The sequence below is a fragment of the Bubalus kerabau genome, chromosome 6, assembly GCF_029407905.1.
Source record: "Bubalus kerabau isolate K-KA32 ecotype Philippines breed swamp buffalo chromosome 6, PCC_UOA_SB_1v2, whole genome shotgun sequence".
In the NCBI taxonomy this organism is placed as follows: Eukaryota; Metazoa; Chordata; class Mammalia; order Artiodactyla; family Bovidae; genus Bubalus; species Bubalus kerabau.
The window spans coordinates 26,642,161-26,665,223 of NC_073629.1; the positions used below are offsets into that span (position 1 = coordinate 26,642,161).

Consider the following 23,063-nt stretch of genomic DNA (forward strand, 5'->3'; position numbering starts at 1 on the left):
GTGTGTTCCAGGCTGTAGAGAACACTTAGGGAACTGATTACTGGCTGGATCTGTCTCTCTCCTTTTGATACCCCCCTTTATCCTCCTGGCCACCTCTGTCTCGTTCCTCCTTCTTCTCTTCTCTGTGTAACCCTGTGAACATCTCTGAGGGGTCCAGACTGTGGAGAGCACATAGGGAAGTGATTACTGGCTAGCTTGCTCTCTCCCCTTTTGATTCCCCCTCTTCTTCTCCTGGTTACCTCTATCTCCCTCCTCCCTCTTCTCTTCTCCATGTAACTCTGTGAACCTCTCTGGGTGTCCCTCACTGTGCAGAAACTTTTCATCTTTAACCTAGATGTTTTATCATCGGTGCTGTATAGATGGAGAAGTCTTGAGGTTACTGTAAGAATAAGACTGAAAACAGAGGCAGGAGGTGTAAGTCCAAATCCTGGGAACACCAGAGAACTCCTGACTCCAGGGAACATTAATCGATAGGAGCTGATCAAATGCCTCCCGTCAGTCAGTTCAGTTCAGTCGCTCAGTCGTGTCTCTTTACGACCCCATGAATCACAGCAGGCCAGGCCTCCCTGTCCATCACCAACCCCCGGAGTTCACTCAGACTCACGTCCATCGAGTCAGTGATGCCATCCAGCCATCTCATCCTCTGTCATCCCCTTCTCCTCCTGCCCCCAATCCCTCCCAGCATCAGAGTCTTTTCCAATGAGTCAACTCTTCGCATGAGGTGGCCAAAGTACTGGAGTTTCAGCTTCAGCATCATTCCTTCCAAAGAAATCCCAAGGCTGATCTCCTTCAGAATGGACTGGTTGGATCTCCTTGCAGTCCAAGGGACTCTCAAGAGTCTTCTCCAACACCACAGTTCAAAAGCATCAATTCTTCAGCGCCCAGCCTTCTTCACAGTCCAACTCTCACATCCATACATGACCACTGGAAAAACCATAGCCTTGACTAGACGAACCTCTGTGGGCAAAGTAATGTCTCCGCTTTTGAATATGCTATCTAGGTTGGTCATAACTTTCCTTCCAAGGAGTAAGCGTCTTTTAATTTCATGGCTGCAGTCACCATCTGCTGTGGTTTTCGAGCCCCCCCAAAATAAAGTCTGAAACTGTTTTCACTGTTTCCCCATCTATTTCCCATGAAGTGATGGGACCGGATGCCAAGATGTTTGTTTTCTGAATGTTGAGTTTTAAGCCAACTTTTTCACTCTCCACTTTCACTTTCATCAAGAGGCTTTTGAGTTCCTCTTCACTTTCTGCCATAAGGGTGATGTCATCTGCATATCTGAGGTGATTGATATTTCTCCCGGCAATCTTGATTCCAGCTTGTGCTTCTTCCAGTCCAGTGTTTCTCATGATGTACTCTGCATACAAGTTAAATAAGCAGGGTGACAGTATACAGCCTTGACGTACTCCTTTTCCTATTTGGAACCAGTCTGTTGTTCCATATCCAGTTCTAACTGTTGCTTCCTGACCTGCATACAGATTTCTCAAGAGGCAGGCCAGGTGGTCTGGTATTCCCATCTCTTTCAGAATTTTCCACAGTTTATTGTGATCCACACAGTCAAAGGCTTTGGCAAAGTCAATAAAGCAGAAATAGATGTTTTCCTGGAACTCTCTTGCTTTTTCCATGATCCAGCGGATGTTGGCAATTTGATCTCTGGTTCCTCCGCCTTTTCTAAAACCAGCTTGAACATCAGGAAGTTCACAGTTCACGAATTGCTGAAGCCTGGCTTGGAGAATTTTGAGCATTACTTTACTAGCATGTGAGATGAGTGCAATTGTGCAGTAGTTTGAGCATTCTTTGGCATTGCCTTTCTTTGGGATTGGAATGAAAACTGACCTTTTCCAGTCCTGTGGCCACTGCTGAGTTTTCCAAATTTGCTGGCATATTGAGTGCAGCACTTTCATAGCATCATCTTTCAGGACTTGAAATAGCTCAACTGGAATTCCATCACCTCCACTAGCTTTGTTCGTAGTGATGCTTTCTAAGGCCCACTTGACTTCACATTCCAGGATGTCTGGCTCTAGGTGAGTGATCACACCATCATGATTATCTGAGTCGTGAAGATCTTTTTTGTACAGTTCTTTACTTAGACTGAAACCAAGCTCCACCCAAGGGCCAACAAGTTTCAGAGCAAGACATATGACGCAAATTCTCCAGAAACACAGAAACATAGCCCTGAGCTTCAATATACAGGCTGCCCAAAGTCACACCAAATCCACTGACATCTCAAAACTCATTACTGGACACTTCATTGCACTCCAGAGAGAAATCCAGCTCCACCCACCAGAACACCGACACAAGTTTCCCTAACCAGGAAACCTTGACAAGCCACCCATCCAACCCCACAGCTAGGAAACTCCACAATAAAGAGGAACCACAAACTGCCAGAATATGGAAAGGCCACCCAAACACAGCAATATAGACAAGATGAAGAGGCAGAGAAATACACAGCAGGTAAAGGAACTGGATAAATGCCCACCAAACCAAACAAAAGAGGAAGAGATAGGGAATCTACCTGATAAAGAATTCTGAATAATGATAATGAAAATGATCCAAAATTTTGAAAACAAAATGGAGTTACAGACAAATAGCCTGGAGACAAGGATTGACAAGATGCAAGAAAGGTTTAACAAGGACCTAGAAGAAATAAAACAGGGTTAATATATAATGAATAATGCAATAAATGAGATCAAAAACACTCTGGAGGGAACCAACAGTAGAATAACGGAGGCAGAAGATAGGATAAGTGAGGTAGAAGATAGAATGGTAGAAATAAATGAAACAGAGAGGAAAAAAGAAAAATGAATTAAAAAATGAGGACAACCTCAGAGACCTCTGGGACAATGTTAAATGCCCCAACATTCAAATCATAGGAGCCCCAGAAGAAGACAAAAAGAAAGACCATGAGAAAATACTTGAAGAGATAATAGTTGAAAACTTCTCTAAAATGGGAAAGGAAATAATCACCCAAGTCCAAGAAACCCAGAGAGTCCCCAATAGAATAAACCCAAGGCAAAACACCCCAAGACACATATTAATCAAATTAACAAAGGTCAAACACAAAGAACAAATATTAAAAGCAGCGAGGGAAAAACAACAAATAACACACAAAGGGATTCCTTATGGGATAACAGCTGATCTTTCAATAGAAACTCTTCAGGCCAGGAGGGAATGGCAGGACATACTTAAAGTCATGAAAGAAAATAACCTACAGCCCAGATTACTGTACCCAGCAAGAATCTCATTCAAATATGGAGAAATCAAAAGCTTTACAGATAAGCAAAAGCTGAGAGAATTCAGCACCACTAAACCAGCTCTACAACAATGCTAAAGGATCTTCTCTAGACAGTAAACACAGAAAGGGTGTATAAAATTGAACCCAAAACAATAAAGTAAATGGCAAAGGGATCATCAGATCAGATCAGATCAGTCGCTCAGTCATGTCCGATTCTTTGCGACCCCATGAATCACAGCACACCAGGCCTCCCTGTCCATCACCAGCTCCCGGAGTTCACTCAGACTCACGTCCATCGAGTCAGTGATGCCATCCAGCCATCTCATCCTCTGTCGTCCCCTTCTCCTCCTGCCCCCAATCCCTCCCAGCATCAGAGTCTTTTCCAATGAGTCAACTCTTCGCATGAGGTGGCCAAAGTACTGGAGTTTCAGCTTCAGCATCATTCCTTCCAAAGAAATCCCAGGGCTGATCTCCTTCAAAATGGACTGGTTGGATCTCCTTGCAGTCCAAGGGACTCTCAAGAGTCTTCTCCAACACCACAGTTCAAAAGCATCAATTCTTCGGCGCCCAGCCTTCTTCATAGTCCAACTCTCACATTCATACATGACCACTGGAAAAACCATAGCCTTGACTAGACGAACCTCTGTGGGCAAAGTAATTCTCCACTTTTCAATATGCTATCTAGGTTGGTCATAACTTTCCTTCCAAGGAGTAAGCGTCTTTTAATTTCATGGCTGCAGTCACCATCTGCAGTGGTTTTCGAGCCCCCCAAAATAAAGTCTGACACTGTTTCCCCATCTATTTCCAATGAAGTGATGGGACCGGATGCCAAGATGTTTGTTTTCTGAATGTTGAGCTTTAAGCCAACTTTTTCACTCTCCACTTTCACTTTCATCAAGAGGCTCTTTAGTTCCTCTTCACTTTCTGCCGTACGGGGGGTGTCATCTGCATATCTGAGGTGATTGATATTTCTCCCGACAATCTTGATTCCAGCTTGTGTTTCTTCCAGTCCAGTGTTTCTCATGATGTACTCTGCATAGAAGTTAAATAAGCAGAGTGACAATATACAGCCTTGATGTACTCCTTTTCCTATTTGGAACCAGTCTGTTTTTCCATGTCCAGTTCTAACTGTTGCTTCCTGACCTGCATACAAATTTCTCAAGAGGCAGATCAGGTGGTCTGGTATTCCCATCTCTTTCAGAATTTTCCACAGTTTATTGTGATCCATACAGTCAAAGGCTTTGGCATAGTCAATAAAGCAGAAATAGATGTTTTTCTGGAACTCTCCTGCTTTTTCCATGATCCAGCGGATGTTGGCACTTTGATCTCTGGTTCCTCTGCGTTTTCTAAAACCAGCTTGAACATCAGGAAGTTCACGCTTCACATACTTATTAATAATTACCTTAAATGTAAATGGGTTGAATGCCCCAACCAAAAGACAAAGACTGGCTGAATGGATACAAAAACAAGACCCCTATATATGTTGTCTACAAGAGACCTACCTCAAAACAAGGGACACATACAGACTGAAAGTGAAGGGCTGGAAAAAGATATTCCATGCAAATAGAGGCCAAAAGAAAGCAGGAGTAGCAATACTCATATCAGATAAAACAGACTTTAAAACAAAGGCTGTGAAAAGAGACAAAGAAGGACACTACATAATGATCAAAGGACCAATCCAAGAAGATATAACAATTATAAATATATATGCACCCAACATAGGAGCACTGCAATATGTCAGACAAATGCTAACAAGTATGAAAGGGGAAATTAACAATAACACAATAATAGTGGGATACTTTAATACCTCACTCACACCTATTGATAGATCAATTAAACAGAAAATTAACAAGGAAACACAAACTTTAAATGATACAATAGACCAGTTAGACCTAACTGATATCTATAGGACATTTCACCCCAAAACAATAAATTTCACCTTTTTCTCAGGCGCACATGGAATCTTCTCCAGGATAGATCACATCCTGGGCCATAAATCTAGCCTTGGTAAATTAAAAAAAAAACTGAAATCATTCCAAGCATCTTTTCTGACCACAATGCAATAAGATCTCAATTACAGGAGAAAAACTATTAAAAAAATTCCAACATATGGAGGTTACACACTGCTGAATAACCAACAAATCACAGAAGAAATCAAAAAATAAATCAAAATATGCATAGAAACGAATGATAATGAAAACACAACAACCCAAAACCTGTGGTACACTGTAAAAGCAGTGCTAAGGGGAAGGTTCATAGCAATACAGGCATACCTCAAGAAACAAGAAAAAAAGTCAAATAAATAACTTAAGTATACTCCTAAAGCAACTAGAAAAGGAAGAAATGAAGAACCCCAGGGTTAGTAGAAGGAAAGAAATCTTAAAAATTAGGGCAGAAATAAATGCAAAAGAAACAAAAGAGGCCATAGCAAAAGTCAACAAAGCCAAAAGCTGGTTCTTTGAGACGATAAATAAAATTGACAAACCATTAGCCAGACTCATCAAGAAACAAAGGGAGAAAAATCAAATCAATAAAATTAGAAATGAAAATGGAGAGATCACAACAGACAACACAGAAATACAAAGGATCATAAGAGACTACTATCAGCAACTATATGCCAATAAAATGGACAACTTGGAAGAAATGGACAAATTCTTAGAAAAGTACAACTTTCCAAAACTGAACCAGGAAGAAATAGAAAATCTTAACAGACACATCACAAGCACAGAAATTGAAACTGTAATCAGAAATCTTCCAGCAAACAAAAGCCCAGGACCAACGGCTTCACAGCTGAATTCTACCAAAAATTTAGAGAAGAGCTAACACCTATCCTACTCAAACTCTTCCAGAAAATTGCAGAGGAAGGTAAACTTCCAAACTCATTCTATGAGGCTACCATCACCCTAATACCAAAACCTGACAAAGATGCCACAAAAAAAGAAAATTAAAGGCCAATATCACTGATGAACATAGATGCAAAAATCCTTAACAAAATTCTAGCAAACAGAACCCAACAACATATAAAAAGATCATACATCATGACCAAGTGGGCTTTATTAAAGGGATGCAAGGATTCTTCAATATCTGTAAATCAATCAATGTAATACACCACATTAACAAATTGAAAAATAAAAGCCATATGATTATCTCAATAGATGCATAGAAAGCCTCTGACAAAATTCAACATCCATTTATGATAAAAAAAAAAATCCTCCAGAAAGCAGGAATAGAAGGAACATACCTCAACATAATAAAAGCTATATATGACAAACCCACAGCAAACATTACCCTCAATGGTGAAAAATTGAAAGCATTTCCCCTAAAATCAGGAACAAGACAAGGGTGCCCACTCTCACCACTACTATTCAACATAATTTTGGAAGTTTTTGCCACAGCAATCAGAGCAGAAAAATAAAAGGAATCCAGATTGGAAAAGCAGAAGTAAAACTCTCACTGTTTGCAGATGACATGATCCTCTACATAGAAAACCCTAAAGACTCTACCAGAAAATTACTAGAGCTAATCAATGAATATAGCAAAGTTGCAGGATATAAAATCAACACACAGAAATCCCTTGCATTCCTATACACTAATAATGAGAAAATAGAGAAATTAAGGAAACAATTCCATTCACAATTGCAATGAAAAGAAGAAAATACTTAGGAATATATCTACCTAAAGAAACAAAAGACCTATATATAGAAAACTATAAAACACTGGTGAAAGAAATCAAAGAGGACACAAATAGATGGAGAAATATACCGTGTTCATGGATTGGAAGAATCAATATAGTGAAAATGAGTATGCTACACAAAGTAATCTATAGATTCAATGCAATTCCTATCAAGCTACCAACGGTATTTTTCACAGAGCTAGAACAAATAATTTCACAATTTGTATGGAAATACAAAAAACCTTGAATAGCCAAAACAATCTTGAGGAAGAAGAATGGAACTGGAGGAATCAACCTGCCTGACTTCAGGCTCTACTACAAAGCCACAGTCATCAAGACAGAATAGTATGGTACTGGCACAAAGACAGAAATATAGATCAATGGAACAAAACAGAAAGCCCAGAGATAAATCCACGCACATATGGACACCTTATCTTTGACAAAGGAGGCAAGAATACACAATGGAGAAAAGACAATCTCTTTAACTAGTGGTCCTGGGAAAACTGGTTAACCACTTGTAAAAGAATGAAACTAGAACACTTTCTAACACCATACACAAAAATAAACTCAAAATGGATTAAAGATCTAAACGTAAGACCAGAAACTATAAAACTCCTAGAGGAGAACATAGGCAAAACACTCTCCAACATACATCACGGCAGGATCCTCTATGACCCACCTCCCAGAATATTGGGAAAAAAAGCAAAAATAAATGGGGCCTAATTAAACTTAAAAGCTTCTGCACAACAAAGGAAACTATAAGCAAGGTGAAAAGACAGCCTTCAGAATGGGAGAAAATAATAGCAAATGAAGCAACTGACAAACAACTAATCTCAAAAATATACAAGCAACTCCTACAGCTCAATTACAGAAAAATAAATGACCCAATCAAAAAATGGGCCAAAGAACTAAATAGACATTTCTCCAAAGAAGACATACAGATGGCCAACAAACACATGAAAAGATGCTCAACATCACTCATTATCAGAGAAATGCAAATCAAAACCACTATGAGGTACAATTTCACGCCAGTCAGAATGGCTGTGATCCAAAAGTCTACAAGCTATAAATGCTGGAGAGGGTGTGGAGAAAAGGGAACCGTCTTACATTGTTGGTGGGAATGCAAACTAGTACAGACACTATGGAGAACAGTGTGGAGATTCCTTAAAAAAAAAACTGAAACTAGAACTGCCATACAACTCAGCAATCCCACTGCTGGGCATACACACCAAGGAAACCAGAATTGAAAGAGACATGTGTACCCCAGTGTTCATCACAGAACTGTTTATAATAGCCAGGACATGGAAGCAACCTAGATGTCCATCAGCAGGCGAATGGATGAGAAAGCTGTGGTACATATACGCAAAGGAGTATTACTCAGCCATTAAATAGAATACATTTGAATCAGTTCTAATGAGGTGGATGAAACTGGAGCCGAGTACAGAGTGAAGTAAGCCAGAGTGAAGTACTACAGAGTGAAATAAGCCAGAAAGAAAAACACCAATACAGTATAATAATGCATATATATGGAATTTAGAAAGATGGTAATGATAACCCTGTATGCGGGACAGCAAGAGAGACACAGATGTATAGAACAGTCTTTTGGACTCTGTGGGGGAGGGTGAGGGTGGGATGATTTGGGAGAATGGCATTGAAACATGTATATCATCATATGTGAAACGAATCACCAGTCCAGGTTCAATGCATGATACAGGGTGCTTGGGGCTGGTGCACTGGGATGACCCAGAGGGAGGGGATGGGGAGGGAGGTGGGAGGGGGGTTCAGGATGGGGAACACATGTACACCCGTGGCGGATTCATGTCAATGTATGGCAAAACCAATACAATATTGTAAAGTAAAAATAAATAAATAAAAGTTAAACAAGCAAATGGCAAAAAGTAATTCTCTTATATCCTTGCCACAAAAAGATAACTGCTGTTAACTTTTTTTTTTCCTCTGTGTGTTTTAACAAAATGTTCTACCATACAGTTCTAAAACTGATTGGTTCACATATATTAATATATTTGTGTGTCATTAATAACAAAACTGCATGGAACACTTCATGAAATGATACATGATGAAATTGAAAAACCACTTTGGGGATCATCCAATGCCTTAATTTTACCCCCTTTTGGTTTCATTTCCTTACATATAAAACAAGGAAGTTTTAGAACTAGTTTTCTTGGTTCTTTGCTGACCTGAACCTCTTTATTAAATTTTTTCTACTCCTTTTGGAATTATTACTCCAATCTGTTGCTAATGAACATAATTAAAAAATAGCAACTAACATTGCAAGCTTATTTCAGCCTGGATGCATGGATTTTTCATATTTAATACTCCTAAAAAATCTGTATTATCTTCCTTTTACAGATAAAAAATTGAGATTTTCTTAGGGTTAAGAAACTGAAATTCTCTTGAGGGAAGGAGAGAATGGGAAATTATTGCTCAATGGTTACAGAGATTGTTTGGAGTGATGAAAAAGTTTTGGAGATAGATACTGGTGATGGTTGAACAACACTGTCAATGTAATTATTAACGCTACTGGGTTATACACAAATATGGCTAAAGTGGCAAACTATATTTAATTACAAAAAATTTTTTAAGACATGTTAGGTCAGCCAACAGGACCCTTTTTTTTTTTTAACAGCCTTAATGAGGTACAACTGGCATAACATGCTGTGAATTGAAGCTGTATATGGTATGATATATGCATACACTGTGTAATGATTACAAGTCAATAACACATTCATCACCTCACATACATTTTTTGGTGTGAGATGGTGTTAAACCTTCTAGTAACTTTCAAGTATGTTTCCATGTTGTTAACTATAGCCATCATGCTATACATTACATCCCTTCAACTTATCTTACAAATGGAAGTTTGTACCATTTGACCAACATCTCCACTCCCCTCAGACTCTGGCAATCACCAATGTACTGTTTCTATGAACCCATACTCTTTAACATGAATGCTGTTTGCACATTGATAGTGTTTCGTAAGCCAGTGAAATAATGGTGAAAATCTGATACCTGACAGAGGCTCAGATTTTATAAAATAGTCACTCAAGCTTCCGAAAAGATAAGTCCACAATTAACTTTAATACATCTAATAGTTCAAATTTCCTAGTTTAAAATTTTGATCATTAAAATCCACTGTGGCAGGAAGATGACTTCAGGGATGTAAACTGATTGTTATTTTGGCTTTATACTATCCATTTGATGATTCAGGGGTACAGTTTTAAATATCCTGTGCTTTTACAGTATTGATAGGTTAAACCATTATCTATATTATAGCTGACTCTATTCCTCAAGTCCTGTAGGCCTGTTTTTGCTCAAGAATCACTTAAGAAGAATCAGATAACAGAAAGAGATCCAGTGATTATATAATTTTTGAGCTTGATGGTCTCAGAGGTTGGACTAGACTAGATAAAACAGTCACACAGGCCTATAGTTTGTTTTCTTAAAATTAGATGGCATGAAACTTTCATCTGGCAAGCTCTTCATCTTTCTATAACATTGAGGAATATTAAGATTAGCTGAACCAAAAGAAATGCTCTCTGAATGTTCCCAGTCTCCCAACTCAGAGTCGAAGTTGTTCTACAAACAGGAAGACCGAACTGTGCTGTCATCAATGGGTACAAATAAAGGATAAACAGACTTTTCACTTAAAGAACATCTTTATTTAATCTTTAATATACAATATTACCTTTAATTTATAAAAATTACGTATGGAGGACATAACTGGAAATCAGTTCAGGAGTGGCCGGTGGGTACCGATTTAGGAGGTTATACTTGCCCCACTTATTAGTTTAGGGAAAAATTATACCAGTGAATTTGAGACCATTACGATTGAGAAATGGCATTTCAACTTCTGAATCTGTATTAAAACTGAGGATGCTTTATTCAACCTATCCAACAAAAACTAATTTCTAAATTTTCTAAAAAATAAGTTTTCCCAAGAGGTGAGCTTATCTCCATGGATTTTTCTGGTATATAATTTGCAGTAGAAGTCTGTAGTTTTCAAATAGCTGCAACACATTTTTAATTATTTAAAATCTTCTGCATATTAACATGTATATATGTGGTGTACGTGTCTGTGTACTCACACTTACATTCACACTGATTCACACTGAGCCGAAGCCCTCTGTATTGTATGCTGGACCTAGAAAGGTAATTCATTTATGGTGTGTGTCCCCCCTGTCATTCTGAGTACAGGCTTTCCCTGTTCTAAGATTTCCAAACTCAGTGAAATATTTGGTAAACTTCTTTGTGAAAAAAGCTATCCTCAGGAAGCTCAGTGCACTGCAATGTACATACGTACTAGCAATGTGGTATCATGTAATTTCATGAGTTCTGCTGGGCTCAAAGGTTAAAGTGGATTAGTTGTTAAACAGTTAAAAGGCTGAGGATGCTTTAATTTAAATATAATGCACACTGACATTATGAAATACTTTTGACTTGATAAAGGATTGACCAAGTGCAAGAAGAGGAAGGGAACTCTTCTTCTGGATACATCTTTTTCTCTGCATTCCTCAGATTTAGGCTGTTGCAGAGGCAACAAGGGCAACAGTACCTTTCTGCAGTCTAAAAAGGAAGAGTAGTTGCCACATGGCAACTGAGCCACATAACCCATTTTCTGTTGCTTAAAATTTTTTCAGGAAATTGACTTCTGTAGCACAAAGGTCAGAAATATAATTTCACATTCTTGTCATAGGGCCCTAAGAGTATTCAAGTGGAGGAATTTTTGCAGCTCCAGCCATCCAGAGTCCTGGTCCAAAGGTCAATGAGCAGGCAGAACCTGGAGCAAATGTACTAATTTTGATACCAGAGAGACCCTTCCTTTTACATGGAGGCTCTGGAATTGTGGCATTAAATGACAAGAAAGGATAAGGGCTGACAGCATATTCCACAAACAAACAAAATGCCTCCTTCAAGATAGTTGTACCATACTGAAACCTGAACAGCCTCCAGAGTATAGCTATTTTCAAGACAACAAATATATAGCTTTAGGTTACACAAATACATATGATCATACATACATGACTTTTTTTTTGCTTTAAAAATGAATTATGTATTCAAAACACAGATAAAATATGAATATCAAAGATTATAGGGTCTTACACAAATTAGAATTGAGATCAAGGGGTAACAACTATGATCCATGGGCCAAATCTAGTCCTCCATGTTCCAGAAAATAAAGTTTTATTGGAAAACAGCCACCAACACCCCTTCCTTTACATGTTGTCTATACTTGCTTTGATGGCTCAACAGCAGAACTGAGTAGTAGAGATAGAGACTGTATGGCTCACAACGCCTGAAATATTCACCATCTGGCTCTCTGGAGGAAAGCATGCTGATCCACAGATCACAGACAACATGACCTGAATGAGCTGAAGGAACAGAAAATCATCTTCATCAGTGTTCTGGAACCAAGTACATTAAAATATCTCCAGATCATATTTGGTTACTCAAATATTCTGCTTAAAATCTGTGCAGCCAAAACTAGTTAACAACAGTGTTTGTTAATTAACAGAGACAATACTAAAAATCTTTCTGTGTATCATTGTATTTATGTATATATCTACATAAAGAGTGGATTAAGATATGAGCTAGCCAATCTGAGTGTAAGGAAACCTAAAGAAAAATAAGAACTCAAAATACCATTACTAGGAACTGTTATTAGGAACTTAGAAATATTTCAGTATATTCTTCTTTTATATTTAACAGCATGAGACCATTACTAGGAACCACAGCAGAGTGTAAACAATTTACAACTAACTGCAAATTTTACCCATTTAATTATGTGACAAAATTTTTTGAATATAAAATAACCAGCATTTCTATAAAACATTAACTTTTAATTACGTAATTAAAGTGATAATAGCAAAATAAGAATGTTTTTATTTCTAAAGTAGATATTTTAGTCAAAGTTGCATCAGAAATCAAGTATTTCTTTTGACATTTTTCAAGAGACTTTAGTTACTAACTACAATTATAGCTGTTAGTAGTATATAGTAACACATTGTTTAAAATATATTATAAACCATTTCTTTTCTTCTTTAACTTAAAGGAAATATAAAATTAAGGACTTTGTAACATGAATCATACTGAAAAACACTTAAAATGGTATGAACAACTCTTATACAGAAAATGCCACTGGAATCACAAAGTGTTCTAACACTTGAAAGTGCCGAGCACAGTGCTTGGCACACATTAGGTATGCTGTGCTTGTTCACTCACTCACTCACTCACTCATTCATAAGGAATCCACGCCTAAGGAGAAACTCCAAGGGCAAGCACAACAAATTTTACCAACAAATTTGAAGTTCTGACAAAGACTTTGGCAATGGAGAATGGGAGAGGAGACGTTAATGATCAAAATTTCCAACTGCTTGGTTAAAATCTACCAACTGAAGCCCTGGGTTGTCCTAGAGAACATCACAGAGAATCAGGGTCAATATTCCACAACAGGAATATATTCCTTCAATACCCAGGTTTTGCTTTTACACATAAACATTTACTCAAAGACAAGAATAGTTGGTGTCAGACATAAGACAGCACATCTCTGCAACCCACCAGAAAGTAAGAATCCTGTGACTGGGTACCTATTTTTCTGCACTGAGACTTCTTTTTGGTTGGGACCACATTCTCTTGGTTTTAACAACTTAATACTGGTTTGAACCAAAAACGTGATTCTGAAATTCTAAAAGAAAGAAAAAATAAATATAGAAGGTAGAGGGGTGTTTAACATCTATTTTTTTCTCTTGTATACCAAATGATCTATCTACTCTGCACATTTGTGCCAAAGGCACAAAGTAATGTGTCTGCTTTTGAGGAGGCACCTGGAAAGGAGCATTTCTAGGCTCTTTGCAGAAGGTCTTAAAAATATAACGAATGTTTAACCTGAGTCATAAGGTCTACAAAATGCAAAGGACTGTAAAGGACAGAAAAAAGTAAAGAATACTCTCAGAAACTAGCAGAATATGGGAATAATAGGATAAGGATTGATCTTGGAGAAAAGAAAATTTTAAATCCTTAACAAAAATAAAACATGAAACTGGCAACTCGTAGCTGACTTAAATGTAATTGCCTTTGGTATTCAGAGAAAAACGAAAAAGGAAGCAATGTCATAAGCTCTAGTCTTCTCACCATCACAAGGAAGATAAGGAGATGATGAAGACTCTTCCTTTGTCCCTCTCAAGAGTTTCTGTTTGTACCAGAACTAGCCATGCTCATACACCTCTCTGTCTTCTCTTGAGCTCCAGAAAGACAAACAGAGCACTTGGTGTGGGGGTTTTGTCTTCTCACTCCTTGAGAAGTTCCTGGGGAACAAAAAGGTTCCTTTACTCTGCATTCTTCTAAACGAAGTTAGGAAGTGTTCACTGCCATCTACAAAGCTGTTCTGGGTCTTTTGCCAAGTCAAGTTATTCATTTTTTTTAAGTGACTCATAAGTGGGCTTGTGCTATTTTTAGGAGCAAAGCTAATGTTTTTTGAGAACCAAACACTTTCCCTTTCTCTTCTAAAGTTAGTCATCTACCCTTTTCATTTAAAATTTTTAGTTTCTCAACTAGTACAAGATATTACAATTTCAAAATATGTACTAAAATTTAAGTTTCCTAAAGATTTAAATAATGCAACTGGCTCTACATCCTTACTTTCTATGTATAGTGAAAATCTTGAGGGGGTTATCATTTATGGATCATCTTCTGAACTATGTGAACTGTTTGACTATTTGTGGTATAAGATGAACACCCTTAAAATATTTAATCATATTAATTTACTAAATCTTTTTCCAATGTAAACCTGCCACATGCTAATAAAAAAATTCAAAAAAACTATCAAAAGAAGACAATAAACCTTCAGAACTCTAAAGTGGGCTTCCTACACATTGCTTTTTGAAATCTTCAAATTCATAGTAAATATTAGACTAATACTACTACTCCCAACTATTACTGCCAATGGAAGCTGTTTGCATTAAGTGTAAGGAAGAAAAAGCATCTTGTACTGTGACATAAATTTAAGGGGCAGAAAATTTATAAACCTTATTTATCTTTTAGTTCCTGATAAAATTTAAGTTATTCCCCCACAAATATATAAAGAAATATTGCAAAATCTATTGATGGTAAGAGAAAGCCCCATAGAGATATTTCAAATTTAGTGTAATATAATTAAATTATACCACATTTTAATTACTAAATATTATTTTGAAACTACTCTAATTCTTTGGATTTATATAAATATCCTTGGAGAAAAAAAGTTGAATTTATTTTTTACATAAAATGTTTATGAAAAGCTCACTCATCTGATGGGATAATAAAGGATCCCCTATCCCAAAAACACTTAAGGAAGTTTCACTACATTTTGTTTTTGATTTAATAAATTGTGAAAGTAATCTGGTTCAAGGTAAATTCAGAGCTGCATAACAGTGCAGTGAATTTTGCCAAGCCACACAAAGAGCTGAAAATTGAGGGAGTCTACTAAGGTCAAAGTGAACGAAATTTACTTGGTAGATTTGCTGGTTTGAAAAAATAATCTCCTACCAACAAAACCAAGGCTTTCTCTTAGAACAGGTTTCAAGGCAACAAACTGCAGCATTTTCCCCACTTTTTGTCATGCTACCAACACGAGACTGAACAACATGCACGGAATTCCAAACCCAGGCTCATAAGTAGTGGTGATGATAAATAGTAGTTTCAATGATTCCATATGGAGACAAAGACTTGAAGAGTATTCTTTGTGAATCATGTCCCCAGAGAAATCAAATTTAACCAAGAAATTTTAACGGACTAGATTGTGATTTGAAATGGCTGCCAGTCTGCATCTAATGGGAACTTGAAAATTCAGAGAGGGATAGGTATTCTGTTTCTTTTTCGAGTCTTCCTGTGGCCTATGCAGTTACATTGTTCTTTTGCTCTTGTTTATTTTAATCCATTCCATTATTAAAAATGGAGGGGAAAAGAGGACAAACAATGTGTAAATATTGTGACTTGAGAGCTGCTCCACGGAGGAAACAAATGTGTAATTGGTTCCAAAGGCCATCTCCAACTCCTGCAAGGTGCTCCACATTCTTGGCTTATTCTTAGGAAGTATAGCCTCCAGATTCCAGGACTCTAGAAACAACAGCAACAGGCATAATTTTTCAAGTGACCATCTCATTAAGAATCAAAGCACATCAGGTCTCTGTCCAACATACACCAGAATATGTTTTGGTCAGGTATAAAATGGAATCATTTCAAAGTTGAAATATCTACAAGTTGAAAAGTCTTGCAGGGCATAGTCATGTTTCACCCTGCCATGTTGACTTAAGAGGTCCAGGTTTTCAGAAGGCCCCTCTCCAGACTAATTTCTGTAGTGGTCCATGTAAACAAAACACAGGTGAGAATGGTCTTTCTGGAGCTTCATTCATCGAACAGCAGGATTTCTTGAAAGTGTGGTGTTGGCTAAATGCAACACAGGCAGAGGGTGAGCCTCTGTATTAAATACCCAGTGGTCTAAAGGTAAAAGGTCATCACCGGAGAACAGCAGATACAAATACCTGAAAATTTAAAGAAAAAAAAAAATGACTTTCAACTAGAATTCAACAAGATCAGGTGATCTCAGTTATAATGGGAGAGTACACCAGTAACCTATTTTGAGAACTTTGATGAAAAACATGCCAGAAAATGAACCTCAGTCATTCAAATGATTAAAAACACAAAAGCAATGTATTCCAGAAAAGTGAATAAAATCCAGTAAGATGAACAACTAGACCTCTGAAAGAAGGCAGTTAAAAAGCAAATTCCACATACCTGTCTGAAGCACATAAAACAATAATGCTATTAAATGGCATAAAACAAACCAATCCATGGTTTTTTAGAGACATTCTTTTAAAATTCAGATATAATATCAATCATATGTTTTGGCAACTTATAGAGATCACAGTATAACTACAAATTAATGTGTGTGTGTGTGTGTGTGTTAGTTGCTCAGTCTTGTCCGACTCTTTGGGACCTCATGGACTGCAGCCTGACAGACTCCTCTGTCCATGGGATTTCTTAAGTAAGGATATTGGAGTGGGTTGCCACTCCCTTCTCCAAGGTATCTTCCCAACCCAGGGATCAAACCCGAATTAATAAACACTAAAGAAAGTAAGTGAAGCATTATTATTTGGACACAGCAATGACTTTATATACTCCTAATACATTAGTTTTTATAGTTCTTGGAGCAGATACTGCAAACTGTTCAAAAAAAGTTCTAGAAACATTATGGATTTACAGGAGGGTTAATCATTTATTAGTCTTTCTTAATAGGTAATAGCATTGTTTATATGAAGACATATATATTTACACCTCTCCATGAACACTGCAGGGCACAGGGGTAACTTAAAAGTTTAAAACAGTTTACACAACAATTCTTACCATGATAGGTAAAAATATCATATGTATATCACATTATATATTATAATTGGGCAAATTCCAATATGAATTCTATTACGGGGTTATCAAAGTGAGCAGAAAACAACCATACAGAGTTGGCAACCTGGGTTATAACTCTTGATCTCAGCAGTAAGTAGCTGGGCTTTACTTAAGGCTTTGGTGAAGAATTCCTTTACAGTATTTTAGCTAAACTTTCTTTATTTTAAAAATAGGCACATTAACATCTTTTCATTTTACTGTTATAGTTCCTGATGACAGAGTAAAACCATATGGCACTGAGGTAAATGGAGGCTGCTTATCAACTGCATAACTGGTGAAGCTGGAATGGAGAGTAACAGGGCCTCTACTTTCACTTTGATCCCAGACCTTGAGATCTGCTTGACTGACTTACTCACCAGGTAACAGGCAGAGAAGCTGGAACTGAAAAAGGCTTGGATGAACATAGCAAGAGACTCTGCTGAGTCTGCTTACTGTATGGAGATGAGAAGCACAAGCTCTCTGTGTTCTGGGCACAAACATGTCTAGGAGAGCTATGTTCTGTGCAGTTTCATGTCTTTTGGCTAAATGTGGGCTAATGTAGCAGGCTCACTCTAACTGTAACACTTCTTGGGAGAGGAGTAGGTGAAGGAATAGAGAGAAAATGCAGTTTCTTGTAAAATGATTTCTTTATATTGGAAAGTGCTATAGAAGTACCTTATGTAAATACACAAAAAGCTTTAGATAACAGAAATTGGTGTTTTATTTTTAAACAATCATGAAACAATCTTAATAAAACTGTAGTGGGTTGGGTAGCCCCCCTATTCCCCAACTCATGTCCATCTGGTGCCTCAGAATGTCACTATATTTGGAAATAGGGTCTCTGGTATATAATTAGTCAAGGATCTGAAGAGGAAACCATCCTTGTAGTGTGGGCCCTAAAACCAATGGCTTCTATCTGTACAAGAGAAAGGAGAGCGAGTGATCTGGACCCAGAGACATGAAAATCATGTGAAGGCAGAGGCAAAGACTCAAGGAACACCATCCAAAGAACACCTTCAGAGGAAAATTATTTCAGACTTCTGGACTGCAGAGGTGTGAGACAAAAACTTCTGTAATGCCACCAAGTTTGTGGTGATTTGTTACTGCAGCTCTAGGAAATTAATACAATTTTCATGCCAAGCCTCCAGAGGATTCCTCTGGACCTTAAACAGGGGTTTGGAGAGTCAAATAGGCCCTAGACAGCAGGAGGTAGACTACAGATATATATTTAAAATTTTATAGCAAAATAAATGTTTGAAATTAAAGTAAAATAGCTAAACAACTCATGTCAAGGCCATGGTACATTATTACTGACAGAGATTTTTAACTTGGATTTTAAATACAGAACAACCGAATAAGTGTGATCTTTGCTATGAAAGTTGAGAAAAGTCTAATTCAAATTAGCTATCAGACTACCAGATCCTCTAATAAGGATTTTTTATGACTACAGTTCAAAGTTGAAGATAACAGATGACAAACAGCATTGCCAAAGGCCTGTAAGTATATAAAAAGGTGCTATTAAGTACCTCAGCTTTACTGGATGTCTTGCTTGCTTTTTAGAACTATTTTAAAATGCTGTTCACATACACCTCTTTTATCTATAAAGACAAGACATTCAGAGGAGGTGATGGTACCAGAAGTAATCTCAACTAAGTGTTGGTAGCATTCACCAAATAGGGAAGTTTTACAGTCAAACAGGAAAGAACAGTCAACCAAATCTGAGAAGAAACATTTAGGTGTCTACGGAGAAATGCTAAGGCTAAAAAAGAACCAACTACCAAGCTACTGTGTTCTTTACTTAATTCTTTATGTTTATCAAATGAGCCTTGCTGACTTGTTTATTCTTTTCCACAACTACCAGGGGCAGTGTTCACGGTATTATGGATAGATGCTACAACCCTAAAGGCTTGCATTAGGGACTACAACTAGCTCACAAGAAAACCTCAGACTGTTTGAAAAATTACTTAAATCTTCCATTTCATTTATACTCCTAATGTTTAAATAATGTCTTAGGATGGATAAATTGAAGACATGTAGTGGAAATTATATTCTAAAAAATGATACATTAAAATATACAATTATTAACCTCTCCAAAAGATCTGTCCCTCTCTGCCTTTCTTAAATCTTAAAGTTGTTTCCTAGTGGGAAAGGGTGGGGAAGGAAAAAACATTGAAACAAACATGGCAGTATTGTGGATTCAAATCCATTTTTTTGAAAGATAAACTGGAAGTGGAACATTTGTGATATTGAGACACGAAGGGGCTGGGAAAAATTCATCTTCCTCTCCTTTAGGGGTCAAATAATTTAGGGTGACTTTCCTATAGGTCAGAGAACACTGAAACTACATAAACAGTTGGGATTATTTCATATAACAAAAAGCCCAGATGTAGGTGGTAATCTTGGTTAAAGATTAATGAAAAAATATTAATTTTTTTCCGGGTGCCAAAAGGCCTTATCCCTTTTTCCCTTTTCTTAGGTCACTGCCTTGAGAAAACTTCTAACTGTCCCTTTGATACATATGTAAATCTTTTTTTAAAGCTTCATAAACCTCTTGCCAGTGTTACAATCCAGGAATGATTTTCTTAAAAGGCCTGGGAGCCATGCCTCTGAAATATAAACATCAAGGAAGATAGCATCCCAATCTCTCTGTCACTGTGAGGTTAGCTTAGGTAACTTCCTCTAAGCTCTAATTAACCCCTTGTGATAAATATAGAAGTATTATTTTTCCTTTGGATAAAGAGAATTAACACACATGGCCTCCCCAGTTACCTTATGAATTCAGAATGAACCAAGTACAGCAAATGGTGCTGTCAAGAAACTACCCATTTCTCATTACACTGCCTTTGTACCTTTGTCAGAAAAATGTCTTCCCACCACTTCCAAGATCCTGTTTCGAATATTTGTCCATCAATTATTAGTCTATTTCACCAATACCACACTGTTCTAATTATGATAGCTTTATAGTAAGTCTTGAAATCAGGCAGCATTAGGCTTTCAACTTTGCTTTTTTTGAAACTTGTTTTGGTTATTCTAAGTTTTGTATTTCCATATGAAATTTAGAAACAGCTTATTAATTTCTACCCAAAAGAACCTCCAGGAATTTTGTTTGGGATTATGCAACTACAGAATAATTGAGGGAGAGTTGACAATACTGAATTCTCAGAACCACAAAGTGAATCTCTCCATTTATTTAGATCTTTCATTTCTCTCAGCAATGATTTTTAGTTTTCACTGTACAGGTCTTTAATGTGTTTTGGCAAGATATCCCTAAAATTTCATATCATTTCATATGCTATTACAAGGGGAAATTTTTCAGTTTCAATTTCTTGTTTGCTCATTGCTAGTATATATAATTGATTTTAATATATTAATCTTCTGTCCACAACTCTGCTAAATTAACTTACTAATTCTACTAACTTTTTGAGAAACTCCATAGGATTTTCAAAGATGACAATCATCCTCTACAAAAAAAAAGAGTCTTTTCTTTTGTCTGGCTGCAGATAGAACCTCCATTACAAGGCTAAATAGAAGTGAAGAGAACAGACATCCTTGTCTTGTTCCTAATCTTAGGAGGATCTTAGTTCTTCAATATGATGTAACTATACGTTCTTCATACATGTCATTTATCAAGTTAAGGAAGTTCCTTTCTATTTTTTGTTTGCTAAGAATTTTATCAGGAATGGATACTGGATTTTGTTAAGTGATTTTTCTGTCTATTGAGGTAAGCATATAGTTTTTGTTTTACAGTTCATTGACTGATTTTCAAATGTTAAATCAAGCCTCCATACTTGGAATAAACCCACTTGGGTCATGATGTATTAACTATTTAATATGCTGTTAGACTTGATTTGCTAAAATCTTGTTTAGCTATTTTGTAGTTAACTACATGCAGGTCAGGAAGCAACAGAACTGGACATGGAATAACAGACTGGTTCCAAATAGGAAAAGGAGTTCGTCAAGGCTGTATATTGTCACCCTGCTTATTTAACCTATATGCAGAGTACATCATGAGAAACGCTGGGCTGGAAGCACAAGCTGGAATCAAGATTGCTGGGAGAAATCTCAATCACCTCAGATATGCAGATGACACCACCCTTATGGCAGAAAGTGAAGAGGAACTCAAAAGCCTCTTGATGAAAGTGAAAGAGGAGAGTGAAAAAGTTGGCTTAAAGCACAACATTCAGAAAACTAAGATCATGGCATCTGGTCCCATCACTTTATGGGAAATAGATGCAGAAACAGTGTCAGACTTTATTTTTTTGGGCTCCAAAATCACTGCAGATGGTGACTGCAGCCATGAAATTAAAAGACGCTTACTCCTTGGAAGAAAAGTTGTAACCAATCTAGATAGCATATTGCAAAGCAGAGACATTACTTTGCCAACAAAGGTCTGTCTAGTCAAGGCTATGGTTTTTCCAGTGGTCATGTATGAATGTGAGAGTTGGACTGTGAAGAAAGCTGAGTGCCGAAGAATTGATGCTTTTGAACTGTGGTGTTGGAGAAGACTCTTGAGAGTCCCTTGGACTGCAAGGAGATCCAACCAGTCCATTCTGAAGGAGATCAGTCCTGGGTGTTCTTTGGAAGGAATGATGCTAAAGCTGAAAGTCCAGTACTTTGGCCACCTCATGCGAAAAGTTGACTCATTGGAAAAGACTCTAATGCTGGGAGGGATTGGGGGCAGGAGGAAAAGGAGACGACAGAGGATGAGATGGCTGGATGGCATCCCCGACTCGATGGATGTGAGTCTGAGTGAACTCTGGGAGTTGGTGATGGACAGGGAGGCCTGGCGTGCTGCGATTCATAGGGTCACAAAGAGTCGGACACGACTGAGCTGAACTGAACTGAAGTTCATGAGGGATACTAGTCTTGCTTTCAACGAGGACTCTGTCATTGTTATATTTGCTCCTTTTTGCCTAACTTGTCTTTTCCCTCTGGTTGCTTTTAAGATTTTTTTCTTTATCACTATTTTTGAGCAATGTGATTACAATGTGCCTTGGGTGAAGCATTTTTTATGTTCCTTTTCCTTGAAGTTTAGTCTGCGAGTATAGTATCTGCAGCAAGTTTGAAAAGATTGGGATCAGTTTTTCATCCATACCACTGTCCTCTTTGCCCGAGACTCCATTTTCACATATTTTAAACCATGTGCAGCTGTTACACAGCTCACAATGCTCTTTTCATTTTTCTAAGATTCTTTCTTTTGTTGTTCTTGTTTCATTTTGATTTCTATTCCTATGTTTTCAAGTTCACTGACCTTTTTTTCCTGCAATGTCTAATGTGCTATTAATCTTATTTGGTATATTTATTTTCCAATCCAGACATTGTAGTTTTCATTTCTGGAAGTTTGATTTGGGTTTTAACATCTTCCACATCTGTACTTAATGTTTTGAATACACAGAATACAGTTATAATAACTGTTTTAATATTATCTGCTAATTCTAACATGTCTATGAGTTCCAAGTTAATTTCAATTGATAACCTCCGTGTTTGTTCCTGGATAGTTTTCTATCACTATAAATCTTAAGTTTTATTCAGGAATATCATTAAGTTACTTGGAAACAGTTTGATCCTTTCAGGTCTTGTTTTTATGATTTGTTATGTAGATCCAAAGCTGTAGATTATTCCCCTCTACTGAGGCACAAGCTGGATTTAGAAAAGGCAGAGGAACCAGAGATAAAATTGCCAACATATACAGGATCATAGAAAAAGCAAGGGAATTCCAAA

The 23,063-nt window shown here is 37.3% G+C and overlaps 1 protein-coding gene across 9 annotated transcripts in view; it reads right to left on the reverse strand.

Moving 5' to 3' along the window:
• Window positions 1–10,566: 10,566 nt before the first annotated feature.
• Window positions 10,567–23,063, reverse strand: part of MAN1A2 (mannosidase alpha class 1A member 2) — a 148,983-nt gene continuing 136,486 nt past the window's right edge. For 2 of the 9 annotated variants that reach the window (XM_055584610.1, XM_055584613.1), the window contains one exon: window positions 10,567–16,444. In XM_055584610.1, the coding sequence (XP_055440585.1) occupies window positions 16,312–16,444 (133 nt within the window). In that variant the 3' untranslated portion in view covers window positions 10,567–16,311. The remainder of the gene's footprint in view (window positions 16,445–23,063) is intronic. The other 7 variants (XR_008715636.1, XR_008715633.1, XR_008715637.1 and 4 more) reach the window with 7 other exon arrangements.